Source organism: Eublepharis macularius, chromosome 4 (genome assembly GCF_028583425.1).
Source record: "Eublepharis macularius isolate TG4126 chromosome 4, MPM_Emac_v1.0, whole genome shotgun sequence".
Classification (NCBI taxonomy): domain Eukaryota; kingdom Metazoa; phylum Chordata; class Lepidosauria; order Squamata; family Eublepharidae; genus Eublepharis; species Eublepharis macularius.
Window position 1 is genome coordinate 88,567,125 of NC_072793.1, and position 24,409 is coordinate 88,591,533.

At 41.0% G+C, this 24,409-nt stretch overlaps 1 protein-coding gene across 1 annotated transcript in view; it reads right to left on the bottom strand.

Annotated features, from left to right (window-relative positions):
- Positions 1-24,409, bottom strand: part of ADAM19 (ADAM metallopeptidase domain 19) — an 89,726-nt gene that overhangs the window by 23,413 nt on the left and 41,904 nt on the right. The window contains exons 7-15 of the mRNA XM_054976366.1: positions 20,298-20,374; positions 13,719-13,911; positions 12,106-12,171; positions 9,643-9,714; positions 6,843-7,009; positions 5,224-5,308; positions 4,523-4,662; positions 2,465-2,642; positions 648-737 (exon numbers count right to left, since the gene is read on the bottom strand). Of these exons, the coding sequence (XP_054832341.1) occupies positions 648-737; positions 2,465-2,642; positions 4,523-4,662; positions 5,224-5,308; positions 6,843-7,009; positions 9,643-9,714; positions 12,106-12,171; positions 13,719-13,911; positions 20,298-20,374 (1,068 nt within the window). The remainder of the gene's footprint in view (positions 1-647; positions 738-2,464; positions 2,643-4,522; positions 4,663-5,223; positions 5,309-6,842; positions 7,010-9,642; positions 9,715-12,105; positions 12,172-13,718; positions 13,912-20,297; positions 20,375-24,409) is intronic.

Consider the following 24,409-nt stretch of genomic DNA (forward strand, 5'->3'; position numbering starts at 1 on the left):
ACTGCTTTCAAGCATAATGCATTATAGATTGGAAGACACTGCAAACTGCCACAGGGGAGTTTAAAAAATCCAATAAACTCTCAATTTCCCAGTCACAATTTCTGTATTTCTGTATTTATTTAAGGAAACACAGACTTTCACAGTGCCAAAATTTTGCAACTCCTTTCCCAGGGTGTTCCCTAATAGAGGGAACTCTGTCTCCCTCTATTGTTATCTTCCACCAACATGTTAAGATTTTCTTGTTTTATTTGATGCACCCCTGGAAACTCTTGTTGGCTCTCCTCCTTAGTTGTGTTGTGTGTGTGTGGGATGTCTATGTTTTTAATGAACTTTTAAAGTATTTTATATATACCTTACTTTAAATGCTGTTTTGATGTTCATTGCACTGGGGACTGTATTTTGGTGGGAAGGTAGCATAGAAATGTTTTAAATAAATAAATGTCAATTAAACACATGTGCTCTGTTTGCAACTTGTGTATTTTCAGATTAAACTTGGCTAGTTTTTAAGCCAGAGTTTACAAACTAAAGATGGCCTCAAGTCCTATGAGTTCATATACTCTTCCCTCTTTTCTTAATTATTGTCCTATATAGAGAACAACAAACAATTCTTTTCTTATGTCATAGATGAAGGACACAAGAAAGCCTACCTTACACTGGTGACAGCAAGCGCCATGCGCACACTCAGCACCAGGCTTCAGAGAGCAATTAGCAGCATTACAGCAAGGGTTATTGCATTCCTGAGAGAGGGGAGAAACAAGAGACATGCTATGTTTTTACATGAGTTGACACATCAGAAAGCATTTGCCACTTTCTCATATACTGCTGCTGCAGCTTTCTGTAAACCACCAACTGCTGTAGATTCAAAGTCCAGTCCTACATTTGTTTTTCCAGTTGAAAGAAACAAACTCTGGTGGGGAAAAAGTGGGGGGAAACCCCTTTTTATACATAAAAAAGCAAGCACCAGAGAGAACATGGCCTCAGAGTCACGGTCTATAAACCACACAATCCTTGATATCCTCAGTGTAATAGGGCACTGGCAGGCCCCTATGAAGATGCCAAAAGCACCCAAATCAGGCCACCCACATATGAGAGTACATACTGCTATGTACTCAGTTTTATAAAATTAATCATAAGAAAAAGGGGAAAAAATAAAAACCCAAATACATTGATGAGGTCTGGGAGGGGGGAAATCAGCCTCCTCAAAAAGCACTTGTGACTCTGAGCATAAAGAATCCTGGAGCGGAAGAGTTTTGGAGAGTGAGATTAGATTTTCAAATCATTCCCTTTCCATGTATGATTCCTTATGGGCACCAGTTTGCTCCTATATCAGGGCTGGATCGACGAGGGCAGGGGGGGTAGTCTGCCCCCGGTGCCGCCAGGGAGGGGATGTTGGGAGCAGCTGCCAGCTGCCGGAGCGTGCATGCAGCAGCACGGGCAGCCTCGCAGCCCCCCGTAATGCTGGCCACCCCCTGTCCTGTGGGGAAGGCGAATGGCGCGGGTGGCCTTGCAGCCCCCCACGTTGCCTTTTGCCTGCCCTGCAGGGCAGGGGGCACGCAGCAAGCTGGCCGTCCCCTGTCCTACGGAGCAGGTGAAAGGCAGTGCGGGGGAGGGCTGCAAGGCCATCCGTGCCATTCGCCTGCGGGGAGGCGAATGGCGCGGGCGGCTTCCCAGCCCCGCACGCTGCCTCTGCTGCTCCACCCTGCATGATGATGTCACCAAAATGATGTCATCACACAGTGCTGGGAGTGCGCACGCACGTGAGGAGGTTGGACTAGGGTTGCCCTGGGCACCGACAACCCTAGATCCGGCCCTGTCCTATATGTAATAGTAGACTGGCTAGCCCTCCTGCAAATGATGAAAACAGCAAAACTAGGCCATTTACAGACAAGAACCAGGTCTCTACAAACTCAGAGAAATATCCAACTATGTAGAAAAAAATGACTTCGTAAATTAACCAAAAAGGAGTGGGGAGCCTGTGAAGACGCAAGTTGAATCTACCTTGGCCATAAATGTACACAAAAGAGACATGTCAGGCAGTCAAAAAAAGCAGACCAAGTGATACTTTAGCTACAGGTGCCTGTAATGGGCATTTTGATAGGCCGCCTGCAGAAAAAAACATAAGCCTCACAGGTCTAAGAAGGAGAAACTAACAATTTTAATATTTATCAGGTTGAGGAATGTTTCCATAAGTGGGCATTAACAAGGCCACCTAACCTTTTAAGCTAGTGCACAGATACAATCCAACCCTTGAAGTAGACCACACATCACTCCAGTTTTCTCTCTCACACACATTATACCTTTTACTACAGACCATGTTTTTCATTTAAATTTAATTTAAAATTAGAATATTATTTTTATGGGTCAGAGGAAGTCAGACTAAGTATTCCCTTCCAAACATGAAGTCTACGATAAAATAAATAAATAAATAAATAAAATAAAATAATCTGATCCATGCACAAGTTACCTCCACTTCTCCACAATCACATTCTTCTCCTTCTTCCAGATAACCATTTCCACATCTTTGTCCTCCATATAAAGTCTTGGTATCTGGTATATTGTAAAGGCACATCCCTCCTCCAGACTGCATATATCTGTTCAATTCCTTCTTATTGCACATATTGAATACCTTGGGGAATGGGTGCCTGTAAATAAGCCAGAGCAAAACACCCCAATATTTCATTTGATTATCACATGTCATATTACAGTTAAACAAGAAAACATTCTGATACCAGAAAGTGTCAAAGAATAACTTTCTTTATAGAGAAAAGTTCTGTTTTCTCTACCATGAGATCTACATGAAACTTCTGGGGGTGGCCACATGGAATCATCAATATATAGAAAATACACAATCCTATGTATTTGATTACATAATGTAAATTTGCCACTTATTATCTTATTTAATGTATTTATTTATGTTGTTCCTGTGATTTGTTCAATTGTTTGGATTTTACTGGGATACATATTTTAATCTTGTAAGTCACTCTGAGTAATAGAAAGGCTGGTATAAATATTCTAAATACATAACAAGTGACAAAGTTGTTATTTTTAAATAAAGTGCAAGCCTCCTAGGAATGCATATATTTTTGGCTGAAGCTGGAGTTCACCCTATGTTGGAATCCATCCTTTGTGGAACACCTGTTCTATTAGATTAGAGCCAGAGAGGTTAGAGTGTTGGGCTAGAATCAGGGAGACCCAGGTTCAAATCCCGGCTCTGCCACAGAAGCTTGCTGGGTGACCTTGGGCCAATCACAGACACTTCGTCTAACTACCCAACTGTGAAGATGATATAGATGAGAGGAGAATGATATTTTGGGTTCTCATTGGGGAGAAAGGCAGGGTGGAAATGAAGTAAAAATAAAATAAAATTCACTTTTAAGATACAAGTACTTTCTTGTTTGATAACTCCAGATCTTTTGATAAGCTAAAAATATGGTGGATATCTACCTACGATATACTGGCTCTTCAAGGGTAGGAGGCTATTAGATTCACTGGGGGGGGGTTGCCTCAAGGTAGAAAAAAAGCTGACACTTGTTTTGGTGACTGCTTCAGAGGCTTGTCCCTTTAAAGAGCCATTGCCATTGCAACAGCAGGGAGGCTCAGAGAGAGGCACGTCTCACCTTTGGCAGCTGCCCAGCTGGCTTCCTGCCTCTGACAGGGAGAGGACTCCTCACCAGAGGATACCAGAGGGCACCTGCAGCCTGTCAAGCTGCCTTTAAAAGTAGCTGGCAGATGGCTCATGAGGATGGCACCTGGATACCATCCACAGGCTGTGAAAGAAGGAGTGAGGAGGAGGCAAAGGAGAAACAAGGTGCTAGAAACCCCCTTCTCTGCTAATTCTGGGACCAGTGTAGGGTTGCCAAGTTCCAGGTAGGGCCTGGAGATCTCCTGGAATTATAATTGATCTTCACACAACAGAGATCAGTTGCCCTGGAGAAAATGGCTGCTTTGGACAGTGGACTCTACAGCATCACATCCCTGCTGAGCTCCCTCCTTTCCCTAAACTTTGCCATCCCCAGGCTCTTCCCCCAGATCTCCAGGAATTTCCCAACCAGGACTTGTCCGTGGGAGTAGAGATGCTACCTCCAGGTTGGGAAATTCCTGAAGATTTGGGGGCAGATCCTGGAGAGGCTGGAGTTTTATTTATTTATTTAATTCAACTTATATTCCGCCCTCCCCGCAATAGCAGGCTCATGGCAGGAAGTGAAGGAAGCACAGCATGGATATAATCGTTCCATACATACATTGTCTGGAGCTGCCATTTCCTCCAGGGAAACTGATCTCTGCAGCCTGAAGAGCAGTTTTAATTCCAGGAGAACTCTCGGCCCCACCTGGAGGTTGATAATCCTAATTTGGAGATAGTTTGATGGTGGGCCCCCAGTGCCACCCTCCTTTACACTGATCACAGACCAAACTATAATTCAGAGCAAAAGTCTTAGTTAGGTTTAAATTAATACAAATACAAGACCAGCACAGCTCAGCTTCATAATACTTTTAAAGTGAACACTGTGCAATGCCACCTTACCCTGTTGCAGCAGCCATGATGCACCCTCCTTCTTTAGCACTGGCACTACAACAGCCAATTGAATCATGGCTCATCCCAAAGTTATGTCCCATCTCGTGTGCCATGGTGGCTGCAACTCCGATGGCATTATCAGAATGATCCTGTCCAGGCACAGAATAAAGTGTCACAGGCAACATACATGAATATATATGTTTGTAATAACAATGTAATAATTCCACAGCATCTGGGGCTTGACAGTTTACTACTGGGAGATCCTACACCCCTGGTTCCTGCTTCTGCAGCCAGTGGGAGAAAAATTATGTTAAAAAATATTTTCTCTAGCATCTCATATTCAAGCACACTATTTCTGAATAGGGATGCTCCGTTTAGCTATTCTGCAGAATCCCCCTTTAAAGCTTTCCAAGCTAGTGGCCATCATCATGTCTTGTGGCAGTTAATTCCATTAGTTAATTGTGCATTATGTGAAGAACTACTTCCATTGGTCTGCTGCCAAATCTGCTGCCAATCTGCTGCCAATCTGCTGCCAAATCAATGTCACAAGGTGACTTTGAATTCTGCTGATTGAAGCAACATGTTCAAGGCACTGTGGACACAGACTTGTGTACTGCCAAGATCTTGCAACACTTCCATTCATTTCAATGAACCTGACATGCAGCTTCCTGATATGTATTCTTTTTATGCTTTTACAAAGAATAACTTACCATGTTCACTCCTCCAGACTGATAGACAGAACACATGGCCATGAGGGGTGCCAAACCAATAGTGGTACCATGGAAAGACATCCCTCTGAAACACATTTGGGGATGGAAAGAAATGAATTGGACAGAGTTGTTTTATACAGTGCTGAATATTAAAGGATTCAGATGTAGACCCTTGCTATCTATCTGTAAATACAGTTGTTTTAAAAGCAAATATGTAAATAATGCCTGTGATTGTTGCTTTTGTGGATTTTCCTTAAGCTTACATGCCTTTTATAGGAACATGTGGCAGGATATGAAAGTTGCTGTAGATATTTTTCAAATATGAGTTGCATTCCCCTTCATATGAAGCTGATAATGAGTAGATTTATAAGAACCCTTCTGTCAAAGTTTTGGCTTTTCACAAAAGTTCTTTCAATAGATGCAAAGCAATACCTGTTAAAGGGAACAAAATTAATGTGGATTGATGTATGACCACATACAGACTATTAATTGGACAAGTTCCAAGATGATACCCTCTCTCTATGGTATGTACTAAAACTTTGGAATGTACTAAAACTTTATTTGCTTAAAAACTCAGTGATGGTTGGGTGAGAGATTGATGGATCTCCATGCTACTTTTGAAATCTTGTAAATTTGCAATTTTAAATATTTATACTGTATTTTTTGTGGTTTTAAATTCTTCTTAAATGTAAATTTTATTGGTATGTTATGAAGTATAATCCGCCCTGAGCCTGTTGGTGTGAGGAGGGAGGAATATAAATTGAAAATAAAAATAAATAATAAATAAAAGATAAAATGGGAGTTGATTCTGTAGGACCCAGATATTCCAAACAATATGTGTAGATGTTCATGGAACATACACATGTATGAGCAAATGAAGTGGAATATGTCATCATCCCTATCACTAATAAAAGTGAATGATCTCCCAATGGTATATACATACATAATTCGATAAATAGGAGATTAATGGAAAATCTCACGCCCCCATTCCCTTGCTGCTTCTTTGTTTTTTGCTCTTTGCCTCCTCTGGCAGTGTCTGCAGTCCCCCCCCCTTTTCCTTTTCTCATTCCTTCCTACCTTTTCTGTTTCACCTCTAGCAGCCTCTGCAACCCCCTTCACCCAACTTTTTCTGTTCTACTCCCCCATATTCCCATTTCTCCTTTTACCTTTTTCATTCTTCTCTCTCCAGTATTACCTTCCGTTCACCCATCTTTTACCTTTTTTAGTATTTCTCTTTCCTCCACACCAGCACTGGTCATTGGGGGTTGCCTGACAACTCTTAAAATGGTTCCTGAGATGTTACAACATAGCCTCACAAGATCTCAGGGGCTTCTTTTTCTTAAAGAAACAGATACTGCTTCTATGATTTTTGGGTTTGTTAGCTAATGCATTTTTTTTGTTTTACACTTCATTTATTACTGCAAAACTAAGATTTCCCCCAGACTTGTAGAACAAAATAATCTCTTTGTACATGGGCCCATTGTAAAGATTTTTTGACCCACACTCTGAGGCTGTTGCTCAAAATTAAATATAATGAACATAAAGAGTACTAATAAATTCATATCCTATAACTAGAACTCAGGGTTAAAAGGACTGTACTATTTCTATAAACAACTTACGTGATCAGCTGAGCATTGTCATTCTTTTTATACATTAGTTGTTTACGCCTCCAAGCAAGAAAAGACCACAAAGTTGAATGTGGGTTCGCAGAGATTTCACATTTATTGTGGTCATTCCAGATCTCAAGTCCCACCAGAGCAATCCGTATATTCAGTGATTTGTAAAACTAAAAGGTTAAAGACGATAAGAGCTGAAGTTAGTGGCCTGTACCCCACCATTCCACTAAGCAAAGTCTGAAGCCTTCGTTCAGCCTTCAGTGCCTTCCTCCAGTGGAAGAGCCCCTTAAGTTGGAGGAAGGCTCCTTAAACTGGGCAAACTTCATCCAGCCTATATTAGGATACTGGTCTCTAGGATATAGGATGCTGAATTTTTCCAGCCAATTTTAGCTCCCTACTTTAATATCCAACATACTTTTCCTTGCCCAGCTTGCCCTCAAGGATAAAGTGGGATCCTAAGTAGCTCTTCCATAACTCTCTGTACTCCATCTTATGCAGTTTATGAGATTCCCCCAATCCTCAAAAGCAGCTTTGCAAATATGCAGGAAGCTACTGAAGATGGGGGAGGGGATGCAGCAAAGATCTATTCAGTGAGCAGAGATTTGCTCACAACTCTTCAGATCCAATCCATAATCATGTAGGAAAAGGGCTAGGATATTCTCTAGTCCTGTTTGAATTAATTAGTTCTTTATGATTGTTAGGGCTGAACCAGATGCTTTTTGCGAATTCCTATAATCTGTTCCCAATGGATCTCTCTCCAAACGTTGGTGGAAGGGGGGGAGTGAAATGAAATGGAGAAAAGGGGAGAAGGACAGCATTGACGCTTTCTTGGTCTACCATTTTTCGGCTTTCAAACTAGGAGTATGCAGCAAAAAAAAAAGGTATTATTTGGATCTAGATATCTGGGATACCATAAATACTCAGTATTCCAGATATTCAGATAACTGGATCTGATTTTATTCAGGATTCCCAAATACATTCAGCCATTATTCCCTATGGGGGAACCTATCCGGGGGGCGGGGTTGGGGGATGTCTTTTTCAAGCAAACTCCACCAAATTTGCTGGGAACCTTGTCCTGACTTTCCATTAAAGATCCTCCAAGTTTCATGAGTAATTGGCCAGAGGTCCAGTTCTATGGAGCCCTGGTGCCCCCAACCACTCTCCATTGTTTCCTATTGGGGGGAAATTTCCAAGGTTTTCCAGGCAAAGATACCTTAAGCAAAGGGGCAACCCCTGGCCAAAAACCACTTCCAATGCAAATCCAAATGCAAACTGAACCAACAAAGCACAAAAGAACCAAAATGAAGCAAGGGTATCCCACCAGAACCAAAATGAAGCAAGGGGACTAACATCACACCAGAGAATCCCACTTGAACCAATGTCAAACTAGAGAATCTCACCAGAACAATGTCAAAATTGAAAGTCACATCAGAACCAATCAACTAAGAGAATCTCAGCAGAACCAAATGTATTCAAGGAAGCAAGTTCAACAGAACCAATGTCACTCAAAGAACCCAACGAGCAAAAGGAGGCGTGGGACGAAATCTCTGCTTCAGCCGGCCCCAGATTGGGCATGTCTCTTCGGCTTGACCGGTTGGCTACCGCATTGGAGTGGATTTGAATTAGGGGGCTTGTCCCTCAACTTTTACCGCTGCTACCGTTTGGACTGCCTACACACCTGATTACTTGATTGTATTGGTTGTACATGTGTTTAGCCTGTATAATGTAAGGCATTGCCCAAAGAAATACACTGACGGGTTATTTTGATTTTTGAAGGTTCATTCTGTAAAAGTTGTTGCTATTGTATTATTGTACTACTGAACTAAGATCAATTTTTGATTTATAGAAAAGCTGCATAAGTATTGGTTATAGCATTGTTCATTACTAACCCTCGCGGGTTTTCCCCCTTTAATTGACTCAAAGAACCCAGACAGGCAGAAGCCAGAGCCAATGCAAACACACCAGAACCAACCCCAAATCACAGAATACCAGCAAACTATTGTCAAAAACCAAAACTGGACCAAACTGAAGCAAGGAACGACACATTTTCAAGCCCAACAAAATCAACAACCAACATCAAACCATTACCAGACAAGTCTGGGAAACTTCCAAAGGGAGGTAACCTCATACTCCCCACTCTTCTGCCTCACTCCCTCCTCCCCTGGGGAAAAAAAGCCCTGGAAAGCTTTTGAAATTTGGTGGGGAAAAGGAGCAGCCAGCCAGCTTTAAAAAGGCTGTAGCTATATTTGCCAGATAAACCCAAAAAAGTTCTCTCTGCCATTCTAATCCCACTCCTAGAGATACCTTTCCCAAAGGGAAAAAGTGTGTCTTTGCATGTAATATGCAGTTGGTCCCTTATCTTTTTCTTTTTTAGGGCAGTATTCCACACATTGTAGGATACTGGACTATCATTTTACTACAGCATTCATTTGCAACTAGATTAACAACAACAACAACATTCAATTTATATACTGCCCTTCAGGATGACTTAACACCCACTCAGAGCAGTTTACAATGTTATTATTATCCCCACAACAAAACACCCCGTGAAGTGGGTGGGACTGAAAGAGCTAGAAGCTATGACCCACCCAAGGTCACCCAGCTGGCTTCAAGGGGAGGAGTGAAGAATCAAACCCAGTTCTCCAGATTAGAGTCCCACACTCTTAACCACTACAACAAACTAGCTAGTTTGTCTTGTTCACACAGGAAAATCCAGTTGCAAAAGATTGCTATAACACATCAATAGTAAAATCTGCAATGATGTGAGGAAACATTTTCTTATAAAATGCACATCTGGACTTACCTTATCTATATAATTAGCAGCCTCTACCAATTTATTCTTGGTTGCTTGAAGATCATGATTATTTTTCTGAAACTAAAAAAGGAGAGAGGGAAACAATTCAGAATCAATCTATGCAAGATCTCTGCTATTCCTAACCATGTCAACTTCCTGTGGAATAATGGTAAAGCTATTTTGTAATGCTGACCAAGGGAGCTATCCAATGTTATTAATCATCTGAGTCTGAAACAGAGCTTTCAGCATATCCCATGACAGATTGTAAATGCCTTTGTTCCAATAATGACATATAATAAATCTCTTCCCTTCCTGTGCATGGTGAAAATACATGTTTAATTATTTAAATAAATCATAAAACAGAATAAACTATTGAAAATAAATAGACATATATTATTACAGGGAGGGAAGAAAATCACCCAGCAACAAACTTGCCAATGAGATCAGAGCTCCAGCAACCAGAGGGAGCTCTGGGCCAGGAAGCAATTTAGTTAAGAAGAAATGTCAGTTGAAAACTGGGATTACAGATCTTGATGAAAGCGTTAGTACAATGGGAGAGTGGGTCAAGGGCAGCATTGGGATAAGATTATTTATTTGATCCCTGTATGCAGTCCTAGAAGAAATAGTTATGGAGTTACAGTGCTTTGTATATTTGTAACAATTTGATCAAGAGTATGATGTAATATACAAGCCTGCCTGGGAGGTTTTTCCCCCCGGGCACGAATGATTTAAAATCTGAAAACCTTTATCTGCATGTTACTGTTACTATTTCTCTCCATTTATGTAAATTGTTTTCAATACATTTCATTCTTCTTAAGTTTTCAAAAGATAAACCATCTTCTATTTATCCAGTTTACCTCATCCCTCTGTTATTGGCCACATAGTTTGGGGTGGGTTTTATATCCAAGGCACAACATTCTGTCCCTCTGGCTGGGATCCCTGGTGCACTGAGGAAAGTGGGACAGTGATAAAACCTGGAGTGGTGTTTGGTGAAGTGAAGTATTTAAAAGGCTCACCCTCCAATCTTGGGTTGCCAGATCACCTGCTATGGTGGGAGACCTCCTATCAGCAACCCCTGCTGACCACTGCTGCTCTGACAGCCGAGAGGAAAATGAAGGACAAAATCAATCACCATCAGTGTGACAGTATTATGTCGCTTCTGTGAAAAACTCCTCCTCGGTTTTTCTCAGAAGTAATTTTAATGTTGTTATGCTGACATCACCCTCTGCCCGTCCACCCCCACCCTCATCATGTCTCTGCCTCCTCAGACTCCCTTCAGTTACCACCCCTGACTGGCAACCCTACCTGAATCACATCCATTTGACACACAAACACTCCAGTATTTTTTCAGTCAAAATGGTGGAAATGAAGTTTCTCATTTTCTGTGGGGTCACCAAATTCATTTGTTTCGGTCATTTATCTAGTAAAAGATATATGGGAAGCAAATGTAGCAAACCTGAATTCTCTGCTTTTTCTTACAGCTTCTCATTGTCCAGGAACAGAAAAATTATGTTACCCCCTCTGGTTTCACTCAGCATAAAATATAGCCAGTGGCCCAGCAGGGACTGCACAGCTTTAACAGCATGCTTTACAATGTGAATGGCACTGGTTGGCTCATTCACTCTGTTATAACAAAATGATCAGAAATTGCCAGGTATGATATTAAATGGCTTATGCCTGGAGGAATCAGATAGGCGTCTGAACCCTGAGTTTGTGTTGATTATGGTAGAAATAAGCACTTCATATCTATTGCAAAATTACAAGTGGGAAAACAGCAGTCATGCAGAGCTCCAATAAGAGGATCAAGTTACCCCCGGAGAAATTATATGAGCTGCAATCACATCTTTTCAGAAAAGTGTGCCAGGAAAAAAATGTCATTAAAATAAAAGATGCATGAATGACCTAATGCTCCTGGGAACAGTTAACGAGACATGGACCAAACCCAAGCCAACCAGCTCCAGATTAGAAACAGACTCCATGCATCTGCTGACAGGATGTTTTTATATTCCTGTCAATTGCTTCCATGGTTGACCTGAAATAAATGATTGGTGGCCTCCCATTTTTTCTTTTACAATCACTTCACGGGGCCTATAGCTGAAATGGGAGTTATGACTGCAGGTATAGCAGAGGACCATTGCTAGTTTGGGTTTAGAAAAACGTAGTCTTGCACATTATTACCATTGTTGGAATTTGAACCATTTATCCTGGGTTTGATTTTAATCTGATACAAATAATGAATTTTTTTCTTGAGTATAAGGTGCCATCAAGTTACACCAAACTTATGGTGACCACGTGGCATTTTCAAGACAAGAGATGGATGAGGTGCTTTACCATTGGCTGCCTCTGCATAGCAACTGGACTTCCTTGGTGGTCTCCCAACCAAGTCCAAACAAGGGCTAAACCTGCTTAGTAGCCAAGATCTGACAAGATCAGACTAGTCTGACCATGCAAATCAGAGTATCTCTTTCTTACCTCTGCATAATCAGCAACTAACAGAAGCTCCACATATTTCATAGACTGTTCATCATCCCTCTTCACCTATGTAAAAAGAATAGAAATGTCTGAGCCCACCCATATCAGAAAACTATTTAAAATGCAATGTTCACATTCTTAAAGTACAAGAAGACTCTACATAAATAGCAGTTTAACAGCACCTGATTACCAGTGCTTATCCTGTGTGAGCAGATTTCATAATAAGAACGAATGGGAAATTATATTGTTTCCTAGCAACTGTGCTTGTACAGATAGTTCACTTACTTTCCTTATGTTAGTTTCAGTCTCACTTACCTTGCACAAACATACACATCCCATATTGTTGATCATTTGAATTTTGATTAGATTATCAACATATTATCACGCCTCCCAAAATAAGAATTAAACTGCTCTTTTTAAATTTCAGCTCTTGCCTTTTGAATGGTTGCATCTTCTAATTTCGAATTATACTTTAAATTTCCCAATTAGAGAGTCCAGTGGTACCTTAGAAGGGAGCTTTGACTCTCAGATGCTCATACCCTGAAAATCTGGACTCTAATTCTGCTGTTCTACAGCAGACCAACATGGCTACTACCTGAAACTTTTTAAATTTCCCATATCTTAAAATCATAAGGAAATATTTCTTACCCTCAGCATGACTGACTAAATGACTGTCTCATAACACAGTTGTTCTCAATCTTATGCAGTTAGACGATAGCTTGTTGTGATCTAGCATGGCACCTCAAAGATTAACAGCTTTATTGGGGCATGGCCTTTGTGGTATAACAGTGCTAGTCCATGGAAGTTCATGCTATAATAAATCTGTTAGACTTTAAGGTGTCACAAGGAATAGCCATGTTAGTCTGCTACATGCAAACTAAATTGGGGTCTTGTAGCACCCTAAGGAGTAATGACGTAAGCTTTCATAAACTGAGCTCGCTTCATTATACACATGGAATGGATATTTACTTGGCAAAAACTCTTGCTTGTTTTCAAAATAGAAATGTATTAAAAATCATTGGTCATCGCTTTGAGGTTAAGAATGTAAATTGGAGCTGCAGTCCAGGGTTCACTTCCCAGCTTAGTTCTGAATCCATTCAGTGGTTTAGTGTTAAACTAGATGTAATATGCAGAGAATCTGTATTATCAGAATTTACAGCACTATTTTTGAACTTCAAAATGCCTGCAGGGTGTGTCTGTATAAATTGGTTCAGAGAAGCAGTACTGAGGAAGGGGGTGTTTAACTCATCCTCTCACACTGCTTCCACAACCTACAGCACCTCTCAGATTTGCCGTTTGTTCCAGTCGGGAAACATACTGCTACCAAGATGTTTTCCCTTATGCCACTTTGAAATTTTTTTGAAAAATCATAGGCGATACTGATCACATGTCATATCTAGTACGGCCCTTGATTAAACTACTATTTTTCAACCTCCATGCTCTTTCTCTAACAATGAGGCAATAAACTGCACATCCTTATAGAGCTCCTGTAAGAATTATTGGCATAGCATATATGAAGCACTCTGAGCATCTAAGGAAACTGCCACAGGAGTGCTTATTTTTTTTAATCTTATATCTTACAGAATATAATGAAATAATTCAGAAGTACTCACTCTATGATAGCTTGGCTCAGCTTGACCTGTCAGCTCAGTGAGCCAATCTGTGACTTTTGACCCTGAGTGTTCGTATCCACAGGTACCCCTGGGGAACTTGAAATGTTCAGATCTGTAGATTAGGTGTTGCTCTTGGCTATGAGGAAGTGGTTCCAAGATATAACTGAAGTTGTTGCTCAGTATTATAAGACCACTGAAAAATAAACCCAATAAAATGAAACTTTTAAAAGGCATGTATTTGTCCTCATTTATCCAAGAGTTCATTTTAGTTACCTGACTACTAAGCAATAACCATTTAGCCCCATGTATGTTCTGTAGGTCTACCTACATTTCATACTAATGCACAAGAAAAGACACAATTATCCTTCTATCTGTTTCAGAACATGTACATACAATAAGCGTTTAGAGGGAAAAGGGGAAGTATTAACTAATGGTAATTTTGGAGTCAGTATATAATATGTAATATATCTTTCACAGAGAAAATTGGTCCTTATTTTTTTTCTTTTAGCTACGAGTTTTCTTCTTTTTATTAATTTGTATAAAATGCTTAATAAAATACTATATAATAAAGAACATGTACATAGGATTTCTGAAATGCCCTGAGTCTGGCTTAAGCATTGCTTTTATATACTCTGCTTAGGACTGAACTCTCAGGAATTTACTGAGCAACATTCCAGACAAACTCTGGGTTTATTAGAACTAACTTTAGTATGAACCAGCAGTTCTCATACTTCAGAAATCTGGAGATCCTCATTACAATTTTTAAAATATCCATGAACCTCCCAGCATCCCCTCCTCCTTCACTGGAATCTGCCATATGTCAGACAGCCCCTTTAAGACACACCTGAAGGCCTTCCTCTTACATCCTTAAAATAATACATTGTTGTTGAAAGATACATCAGCTACACTTTAAAAGCAAATTTAAGTTAAAGGATTTTATTTCTTGTAATGACATACAAGGTCAGGTATCAGAGGGTAGTTGACTATAACTTTAAAACTCCTGATCAAAATTCTAACATGTCTTACCCCTTGATTGGGGGCTTCACATCAGAGAAAGCAAAAGAAAAGAAAAGAAAATGATAAATAACTTTGAGCCAGATACTGGCTAAATAGAAGTAGGATGAAGCTCGAACATTTTTTAATATGAAAATATTCATCTGGCTGTCAGTGGAGGATGCCCTTCCCCAAAGAAAGATTTGATTATTTTGTTGTGTATGGACGGAGATTTTTGCCATCAGAACCAATGGTCAACAATGCCAGTCATGTCAAGTTTCTTTCAGAGGAGATAAATGACTAAATCATAAACAGATGGAAGGACTGTGAAAGGGTCAAGCTCTCCATCATCAGTCAACTATGTCCTTCAGGTCATGGAAATTACTGGTGACCATGTGGAAAACTCATTCCAGGAAACTTTTACTTTCGAAAGCAGAGAGAACAATCCTCAATTCAAATTCAAAAATAAAGAACAGCATAAATGGTTTGTTTGTAGATTAATACTTCAAAGGTTTTTACCTCAGAAAGGAAAACATAAGTTATATAAACACAGACCTCAGGCCTGTCACTGTCTCTACCATAACCCATTTCACAGGGGTGTTGTAAGGATCTAACTGCTGGAGGGGGAAAGAACTTTGTATATCACCTTGAGTTTGAAGGAAGGGCAGAATAAAAAATAACTATTCAAAATGTGTTTTGGAATCTTGGACCTGTCTGGATGCTTATCGATGACTTCTCAGTGAAAAGTTTGGTAAAGGCAGATGAACTTCTCTGTATGATGGCTTGCCCATCACTATAGCAGAATACTGTGTATTTTCCAGGATGCTCTCTCAGTTCACATAGAACAACATTATGATGTGATCAATGCTTTGCATGAACTGACTGTGCATCCTCATACACACAGCCAATTCACCAATGCAGAAAAGGTTCTCCTTAGGGAGAAACTTTGAAAAAGTCAAAATAATTACATATTTTTGTTAATAATTTATTTGCTATTGGGTTTAATTTCTAGCAGCTGAAAATTTCATGATTTTTTAAAGCTATCAGTGTGACACAACTGTACAGCTAGTACAAAGTCTTGCATGATTGCACAATTGCCCTTTGAAAGCTCAAATTGCCTCTTTAACCAGACACTGCACTGGTATTTTAATAATAAATAATGATTCTATGACAGTTCCACTACAGAGACCTCTCTCTAAGATGCTAGCCAGTTTTCTTCTGGAAGGTTCCCCTGGTAGATGCTTTGAACCTTTCTACTTTCTCATCAAAAACAATGGCTTGAAATAGCTGGCTACCCTAGGCAAGATTTATAATGCTTTAAAGGGTTCCAGTGATTCCATCTCAAAATGCACAGGAATATTAGATGAGGTTTTAGGCTGAATGTATTGCCTATCAACATCAAGTTTAAATCAAAAACTACAGCAAAGAGAAATTGTGTAAGATAAAAATGAGAGCTGATTTCAGCAAGGTTTCCTGGAAATTGGGAAACATTAATTGCAGCAAAAGGAAAGCTTTGCAAGTTGCTAATGTTTTGAAATATTTTATGAAGATATGACTCATAACGTAAATGCAGAGCTTTTTTTGTATATACCATGTACGTTTGTATATATTAGGGGTTTTTTTTGTGTTGGAAGCTGCCAGAAGACAAGATAGAATTTAAACAAAATAAATATTAAGGTATTGATTGGATTTCAAACCTGTGAAACCTCAATAGAACCTTCAAGCCTTAGATTGCAGAACAGACATCAAAGACATGTTAACCATTTGCACCACAGAAATCTGGGGCCATATGTCCTTGGCCTATTCTGCACAGTGCATTTTAAGCCAGTGATGCTGAGTATTCATTCCAATTGGTGCCGAAACGGCTTGGGGTCCCACTATTCTGCATTGCACAACCTTGAGGAGATTTGGTGTCTGATTGGAGCCACATTTCGGGGGGCTGGAGCTGACTCCCTCCCCCCCCGCATGTGTGGTAACGTTGCAATGTTGAAACTCATCCCCACATGCCCACTGGAGAGGCAACTGGCGGCAAAGTTCTCGGGGGAAATGTACTTTTTGTGTTTATTCCACTCACATTTATTTTTCTTTAAAGCCAAGCCTGGAAAGGGTTAAAGTGCTGCTGCTTCATTCCCTCCTGACTTTGTTTTGCAAACAGCTGTGCAAAATCCTTGAGGTTTTTTTCCTCTTTGGCATTTGAAGATGTTGGGAGGGAGAGAAAAGGAGCCATTTAACGCTTTCCTGGCTTTTAAAGCCAGGAGGAATTAGCAATAATGTTAAACTCATTCCTAGCTTTGAAAAAAATGAGAGTGTGCTCACACAACCAAGGAAGGAAGTAAAGAGCAGCCATTTAACCCTTTCCTAGCTTTTAAAGCACGAGAAGCAGAATGAGGGTTTTTGATTCTGCATGGACATAACACGTGCCAGCAGTGACTTAAAAAAAGATCATAGAACGTGTGCAGGGGGGGGGGGGGGGAATGCAGAAAAGACAGACAAAAAACATTTCTGCTTCCCATGACTCCCTTGCACAAGTGGAACACTGAAGAACATGGGAAGCAGAATAGATTCTGAAACGCTGCAAAGTGACCATGTGGAAAACACCCTTGTCTGGGGTCTGCTATAATCCCAGTATACGATTTGTGACTTTGCTGCAGGATAAAGTTGAGGCTGTTCTTTAGGTTACGAGATTAGCATTTAATTTACTGATGTGAGCCAAAATAGTGGCCATTATATCACTAATAGTAAACACTGATTGTTCTCTTTTAAGGGACCTACACTATTACTTTCTCATACATCTTTAGTGTCTATTTTAGTACTGAGCTCAAAAGAATTTCAATTTGTGTGTGTGCATGCACACCTATAGCTACAAAGACACTTGGGAGCTGTGCAAGTTATTTTGTAACTTTCCCTGTGTTGCAATGCGGTTCCAGATTTTGTGCTTCATTTTTTAAAAATGAGAATGTTTATGATTATAAATATTTACATTTTTAAGTTATTCAGAAAAACACAATTATTTTAAAATCCTTTGGAATGAGACTACATTTTTAAAAGGTACACATATTTCTGAAAACAAGAAAAATGCCTGCCCTTATACACTCTGCCTACAGACTTCACAGTATTATTAATGCCATAGCGAAAGCTCTGTTATTCATCAAAGTACGGTAGTTAGATCAAAGCTACCAAGCTGCTGGGCTCTGTCTCTAACAGTGAAATCCAATGGGCTTAGACTGGAGTTACTCTGCTTAGAATTTTACTGTAAGTCTGGGAGGCCTATTGGAAGTTTGATTTTTAACTTTTATTTTGTTACGTTTTATTGTGGATTTTATTTTTAAAAACTTTGGGCTCCCTTTTGGAGAACAGGTAGTTTATAAATGGGGATCTAATTTTGTGGAACGGAGGCAGTTTACAAAAGGTCCTATATAATTAAAATGTGATATTTTTTCCATAAGAGAAAGTTTCCAATATTGGTGTGTGCATAACTTGTTTTCATTAATACTTCCTACTTTGTCCTGACACAGGTTCTAGCAGAAACTAAAGTTGCACTAATCCTATTATTGTAGCCAAAAGGCCTATCCTAAGACATAAAAGGCAAACTGTGTTGCTGATGACTCACTTCTTATCCTCACACATGCACAGTATGCGGGAATAAGAAGAAAGTGGGAGTAAAACAGTTGCCTCCCTGCCTCTTCCTTGGGGCCTCAAGAGGCCCAGAAAGGGCCAGCATGGCTGCAGGAAGGCCCGGCACTATGGCACCAGGCTTTCCCACTGCCTCAGGGCTTCCAGAGGCCCAGGAAGCCCCGGGTCCACCAACAGGAAGACCTGGCACAGTGCTTCTGGAGCTTCCTGCTGCCTCAGGAGGACCCGCAGCAGTGGGAAGACAGAGCAGCACAGCCCCAGGCTTTCCCACCGCCTTGGGGCCTGGTGAGGAGGAGCAGCCCAGCCCAGCAGCCCACTGTGGCATGAGGCTGCCTGGTCTGGCAGCCCACTGTGGCATGGGGCTGCCCGGCACAATGGCCTGCTGCAGCGCAGGGCAGCTCGGCCCAGCACCCCTTGCTAGAGCCCACTGTATTACTTCACAACAGGCTCTGGTGCTAGTTTCCCATAAAGACCTATGAATGGGCATATATTACATAGTATAATTCAATATTTTTTTTCATGCAGGAGGGTTGGAAACATTTTCTCAGAGGAGCTTTTTTATAAACACATTGGACAAAGGAAGGAGGAGATTGTAGAAATAGAGAGGCACATCCTTCCCCACCTGCTGCTCCCCATCACTCAAGAGAATTCAACATGGAAATAAAAACATGTGCATGTTTAGCTTCCATATATTACCAATAATCCTAAAAGGGTTTAAAATAATGTGATGCACACTAGCCAGCTGGGCGGATGGGAACTATACTGCAAGGACAGAGAGAGCTCTTTTGGACTCTGTAGCCAAGAAAAAGAGTTAGAAGCAGGAGGGATGAAAGTGGGTCATGCTGCACCTGCAACACTTCCTATTTTGTGTGGGCTGTGTCTTCTGTCAACCATAAGTGGCCAAGGTTTACTTTGTTTATACCAGCAGACTGTTTGTTTACATTGAAATGACTTGAGGTTGTTGAGGGATTTTTTTAAAGAAAAATTGGCACAAATTGCTTCCTGACTGGACTATCGCCCAGCAACTGAGCTTACAAATGATTTTGAATGAAGGTGACTGAAAGAAAAACACATCCTGTTTATTCAAAAGTATCTTTAATTAATCATTTTTGGAATCAGATCCCTGTATGAATTAAATGTCTGCAAATCTGAATGACAGTGTCATGGCTGTGTAGGATGTTGTAGAATTCTAATGTCTGTGATTGAACAGTAACCTATGGGGTTGTAGAAGAGATGTATTTTAAGATGGTTATAAATGATAACACCAAATATGCAGTGAAACTTTCAGATCATAGATCAAAGAATAAAAGGTGAGAATATAAGGAGGCAAAAAGGTAAGCCTGAGTAAAAAAAAAGGGGGGGGAGGGGGGGGAGATCTCGAAAAAAAGACTACCTGAAATATTTTGTGATAGATCAAGATATTAGTCTGTCTGTAGCAGTAGAAAAGAGCATGAGTTCAATAGCACCTATATCTGATACTGAAGAAGTGAGCTGTGACTCACAAAACTTCATACTCTACCACAAATTTTGTTAGTCTTATAGGTGCTACTGGACTCTTGCTCTTGAAATATTTTGTGTAAAACAGCTCGAATAATTTAGATTCTGCAGTATGTGATGAGCATTACATCCTATGAAGATTAAGATAGCTTTGATTTGTCTCATCTTAGAGAATATAGTAGCCACCCTGAGGGAACAGACTTAGTACCTATTTAATTCAGCATCTGAGCCAGGCAGACGCCTCTGAAAGTTTACAAGCATGAAGATGATGGCTAACAGCTATCAAGGCAAATAGACATTAACAGGCCTATTCTCCCTGAGCAGCCTGTCTTCTCATTTGAAAAGCCACAGCAGCTTTTGGTCTTCATCCTAGCTTAAGAATATCCAAATGAATCCAGAAACAGATTTAAGAACTAATTTGAGATTGTTTTCTATGAGAGAGAGATTACACTTTACCGTAGACCACTGCATGCGCTGAGTGCCACACTGGAATCTTCCATCCCTCTCACTACACCATGGTAAAAGCAATGATTCTGGGGAGACAAATTGGAGACTGTCAAGGGAAGATGTCATTCCATCAACTCACTGTACCTGTCCTCCTCCTTTTAGACCATGCTGTCTCTGTCACACACACATACACTGGGTAAGATGTCGGTAAGGGACTCTATCTCCTTTAAACTTGATTTTGAGGGAAATTCCTGATAATGTATATCAGCAGTGCACTTCCACAATTTTCTCAGAATCATACAACAAGAAATGAAACATTTAAGGCTCATTTTCCCTGGACCTTTTCCACTGCCATAAGCAGCGCTGAAAAATAGGGAAAGGGACCATGTCTTAGGGACCATGCAGGAGATGGTCCCAGGTTAAATCTTCCTAGTCTCCAGTTAAAAAGATGATAGCAAATGACATGAAATATCTCTGCCTGAGACTCTAGAGAGTCTACGTATGCCAGCATGTCTATGCCACTTCCAGTTTAAACCAGAAGTGACATGGGGCACTCTAGCATCCCATAGAGATTTTGTGAAATGCTACAGCATCTCCCTTTGTCACTTCCAGCTGCAGTCCCAAATTGTTCCTGGGAGTTGCCAGCCACAACCTGGTAACTCTAAGAAATCCACAGCTAGTCAGAATAAGCAATACTGACCCTGATAGACCAATAGCCTGTCTCAGTATAAAACAACTTTGTGTTCAAGTAACCTATATTATATTACTTCAAAGGATCCCTTTTAATGACACTGAGGTATGGAATTAGATATACAGGAGTTCCTATCCTGCAACTTCACAATCAAAGGAAACATAAAGGATGGATAAAGTCCAATCAGCATCATTCTTACCTCTAAACATTTGGTTTGGAATCATACTGCTCAGTTGAATGGGGTGGAGAATGATTATGTTGAAGAATGAAGCTAACACCTTAATCAAATTACAGTGACACCTACAATGCTGAATACACATGGCTCTGGGATTACTGTCATTTTTAGATCTTTAAAAAATCATATGGCATGCAGCGATAATGCTCTATGGATTCCCATCATCATTAATGGCATGAAATAGGCTTTTAGGACTTTGGCTGACAATAATATTCCATCACAGTAATCCTGCTTAGAAAACTTTATGCTGAAAGGAAGTGAAGAGGAAGCAGTGCCAAGGAGAATGAGCTCATGGACTTTATTTTTAAATCATAAATAGCAATATCATCTTTGGTTGCAATCTTTGCAAAGTGCCAGCCAGTTAAAGCTTTTCCAACTCACAAGAAAGATTTTTCTGGACATAAACCAGCTGACAAAGGGCTATAACAGGCATGCAGAGACACTGCAATGTGTATCCAATATATATCACATGTAGAGTTTGGGAGCTTCATTGATAAAGGCTTTGCTTGGAGAAATTGGGGTGGGAGGTAGTGAGATTGCAGTGGGTAGCTTCAATTTTATCACTGAAGAATGAGATAACATCCTGCATGGAAACTTGCAAGGAAAAGGAAGTTCTCAGTAAAGCATGAAAGATGAATTAAGAAAGAACAGGTCACAATGGTGTAATAGTCATCATATTGAAAAGCTACGTCCTATCATGCTCAATGTGTATGAACGTAAGAGCTCTATGCTACAGTGGCATCTGCTCCAATCCCTCTGACAGAGATTCTCTCACCTGCGTGATCTGGAATTACAATACCCACCAGATGCAGTAAGAAAACATTAACAAAGTTAGAATGATACCAAGGGATGACCTACTCCATGATAAGCTCAAACAAAACAACAACAGAACACAAGGACATTCCATTACTGACATAAGAGCGGCCATTCTCAAGTGAAGAAACTTCCAAAGAAAATTGTAACACGAGATTGCTGAAATTGACTCTATTTGCAAATTCGGAACAATGACACCCCCAGGGGGCTTAACAGGAACTTTCATTGGATTCTTCGCTCACTACAGATATTCATTTTTAGCTTCCATACCCCCTGCTCTATCAAGCTAACTACAGTATTACTTGCAGAGGAGTTAGCCGTGTTAGTCTGTGGTAGCAAAATCAAAAAGAGTCCAGTAGCACCTTTGAGACTAACCAATTTTATTGTAGCATAAGCTTTCGAGAATCAAGTTCTCTTCGTCAGATGCCTGATACAGAGACTGGTCAAATACAGAAGAGGAGGAGAGAGAAGAGGTATTACTTTACACCCTTACTTTAAATACTCCTCTCATCTTCTGGCTGGACAAAAACTCTTCATAGATCCACTTCTAAATATATTCAAAGAAGGGAGCTTTGACGCTCAAAAGCTCATAACCTGGTCTTTAAGATGCTGCTGGACTTGAATCTTGTTCTGTGAACATAGAAAAACCCTGATGGATTTGACCAGTGGCCCATCTAGTCCAGCATCCCTTTTCACACAGTGGCCATTTGCCCTGGAGGCCCAACAAACAGGCATAGAGTCCAAGACCTTCCACAGAAGTTGGCTCCTTGCACTGGGTTTCAGAGGTTTACTGTCTCTGGAGGGTCCCATTAGTCATTATAGCTAGAAGCCATTGATGGGCCTGCCCTGCAAAAAACAACCATTTGGAACATGAGTCCTGAATTTAGATTAAAGCCACAGTTTTTCATTAAGGAACAATTTCTTGTTGTATCTGTCCAGCTACAGGATAATTTTGCTGTTTTACAAAGTCTGAATATCTAAGTCACAGCTGGCTTTTGAAAATATGAAATACATACAGGCTGACAAACTTACAATGGTCTCTGCTATTGGCAAAAGTAGGAAAGTGAGAAAAAGTAGGTCTGCTTAAATTAATTGGAGAGGTTTTGTACCTAATTCCTCCAAGCAAACTAGCTGTTTCCTGTCCTGCTGCCAATTGTACATGCCCCAATTTTTTTAAAAAAACAATCTTTTGCATATGCACCACAGGGTCACTTTCCAAAGGCTCAGAGAGTAATGAATAGACGTGGGCATGAACCAGGAAAAAAACGTACCATGGGGTTTGTGGTTCATAGGGTTTCCAAGAACCACAAACCACAAACTGGCATGGAACTGGCCCAGTTACGAACCAGTTCGTGGTTCGTGGGGTTTAAATGTCCCTTTCCAGCAGGGAAAGGGGCATTTAATCGTTTAAAGGGCCTCTTCCTGCCGCTTGCAAGGGGCATGACCCTTTAAGCTATCAGCTGGCAGGCGGCAGGGGAGGATCCCCCCCTTGCCGACTGCCAGCTGATAGTTTAATGGGACCTGCTGCTTGCAAGCAGCAGGGCCCTTTAAACGGCCCACCCCCACCCTCCCAGCCCCAGCCCCTCGCCCCCCAAACCCCAGCCCCAGTCCCCCACTTACCTTCCCTCTGATGCTGGGGCAGTGGAGGCCTCCTTCGCTGCCTGCACAGCAGAGAAGATGGCCAAAAATGGCCTTTCTGCCCCTCAAATGGCAGCTGTGGCTGCCATTTGAGGGGCAGGAGGGCCCTTTTCGTGTCCTCCACAGCCGTGTGGGACTGCAGGACAGTGGAGGAGGCCACCACCACCCCAGCATCAGATGGAAGGTAAGTGGGGGGGCTGGGGTTGGGAGTGATGGGCTGGCTCTCCCGACCTACCCAGGATATGTTCCTACATCCCTAAAGGCACATTCCATGCCAACCACCTAGGGAACTGGCCTTTCCTTCCATTTTCCCTCTGTACCTGATCTCTAGACTTCGACCATTAAGGAGTCTGGCGGTCCCTGCTGGTTTATCATACCAGGAGACGGACAAGGTGCCAGGGTGGTCCCACTATAATTAAATTCTTCCTTGATCTAACTTTCGTTGATCTCTGGGCATGTTACACATTCTCAAAATTATGGCAGTTTCATTTGCATTTATCATCTTGCAGCCTGGAAAGTATTGCATGGGGCACCAATTGTATGAAGCATCACTTTTACCTTGGCATAATATGCTACAATTATACCAAGATTTGCTGAGAAGCTTGAATAAATGTTTGCTGTGATTGTGCAAAACTGCAGCAGTGAGATGTGTAAGTCTTACATGGAAGAGGACATACAATCACAGCCCTCTCACATTCTCACCAGGCTATAAACCACGAAGCAGCCTCTCAGATTCCTGCAGGC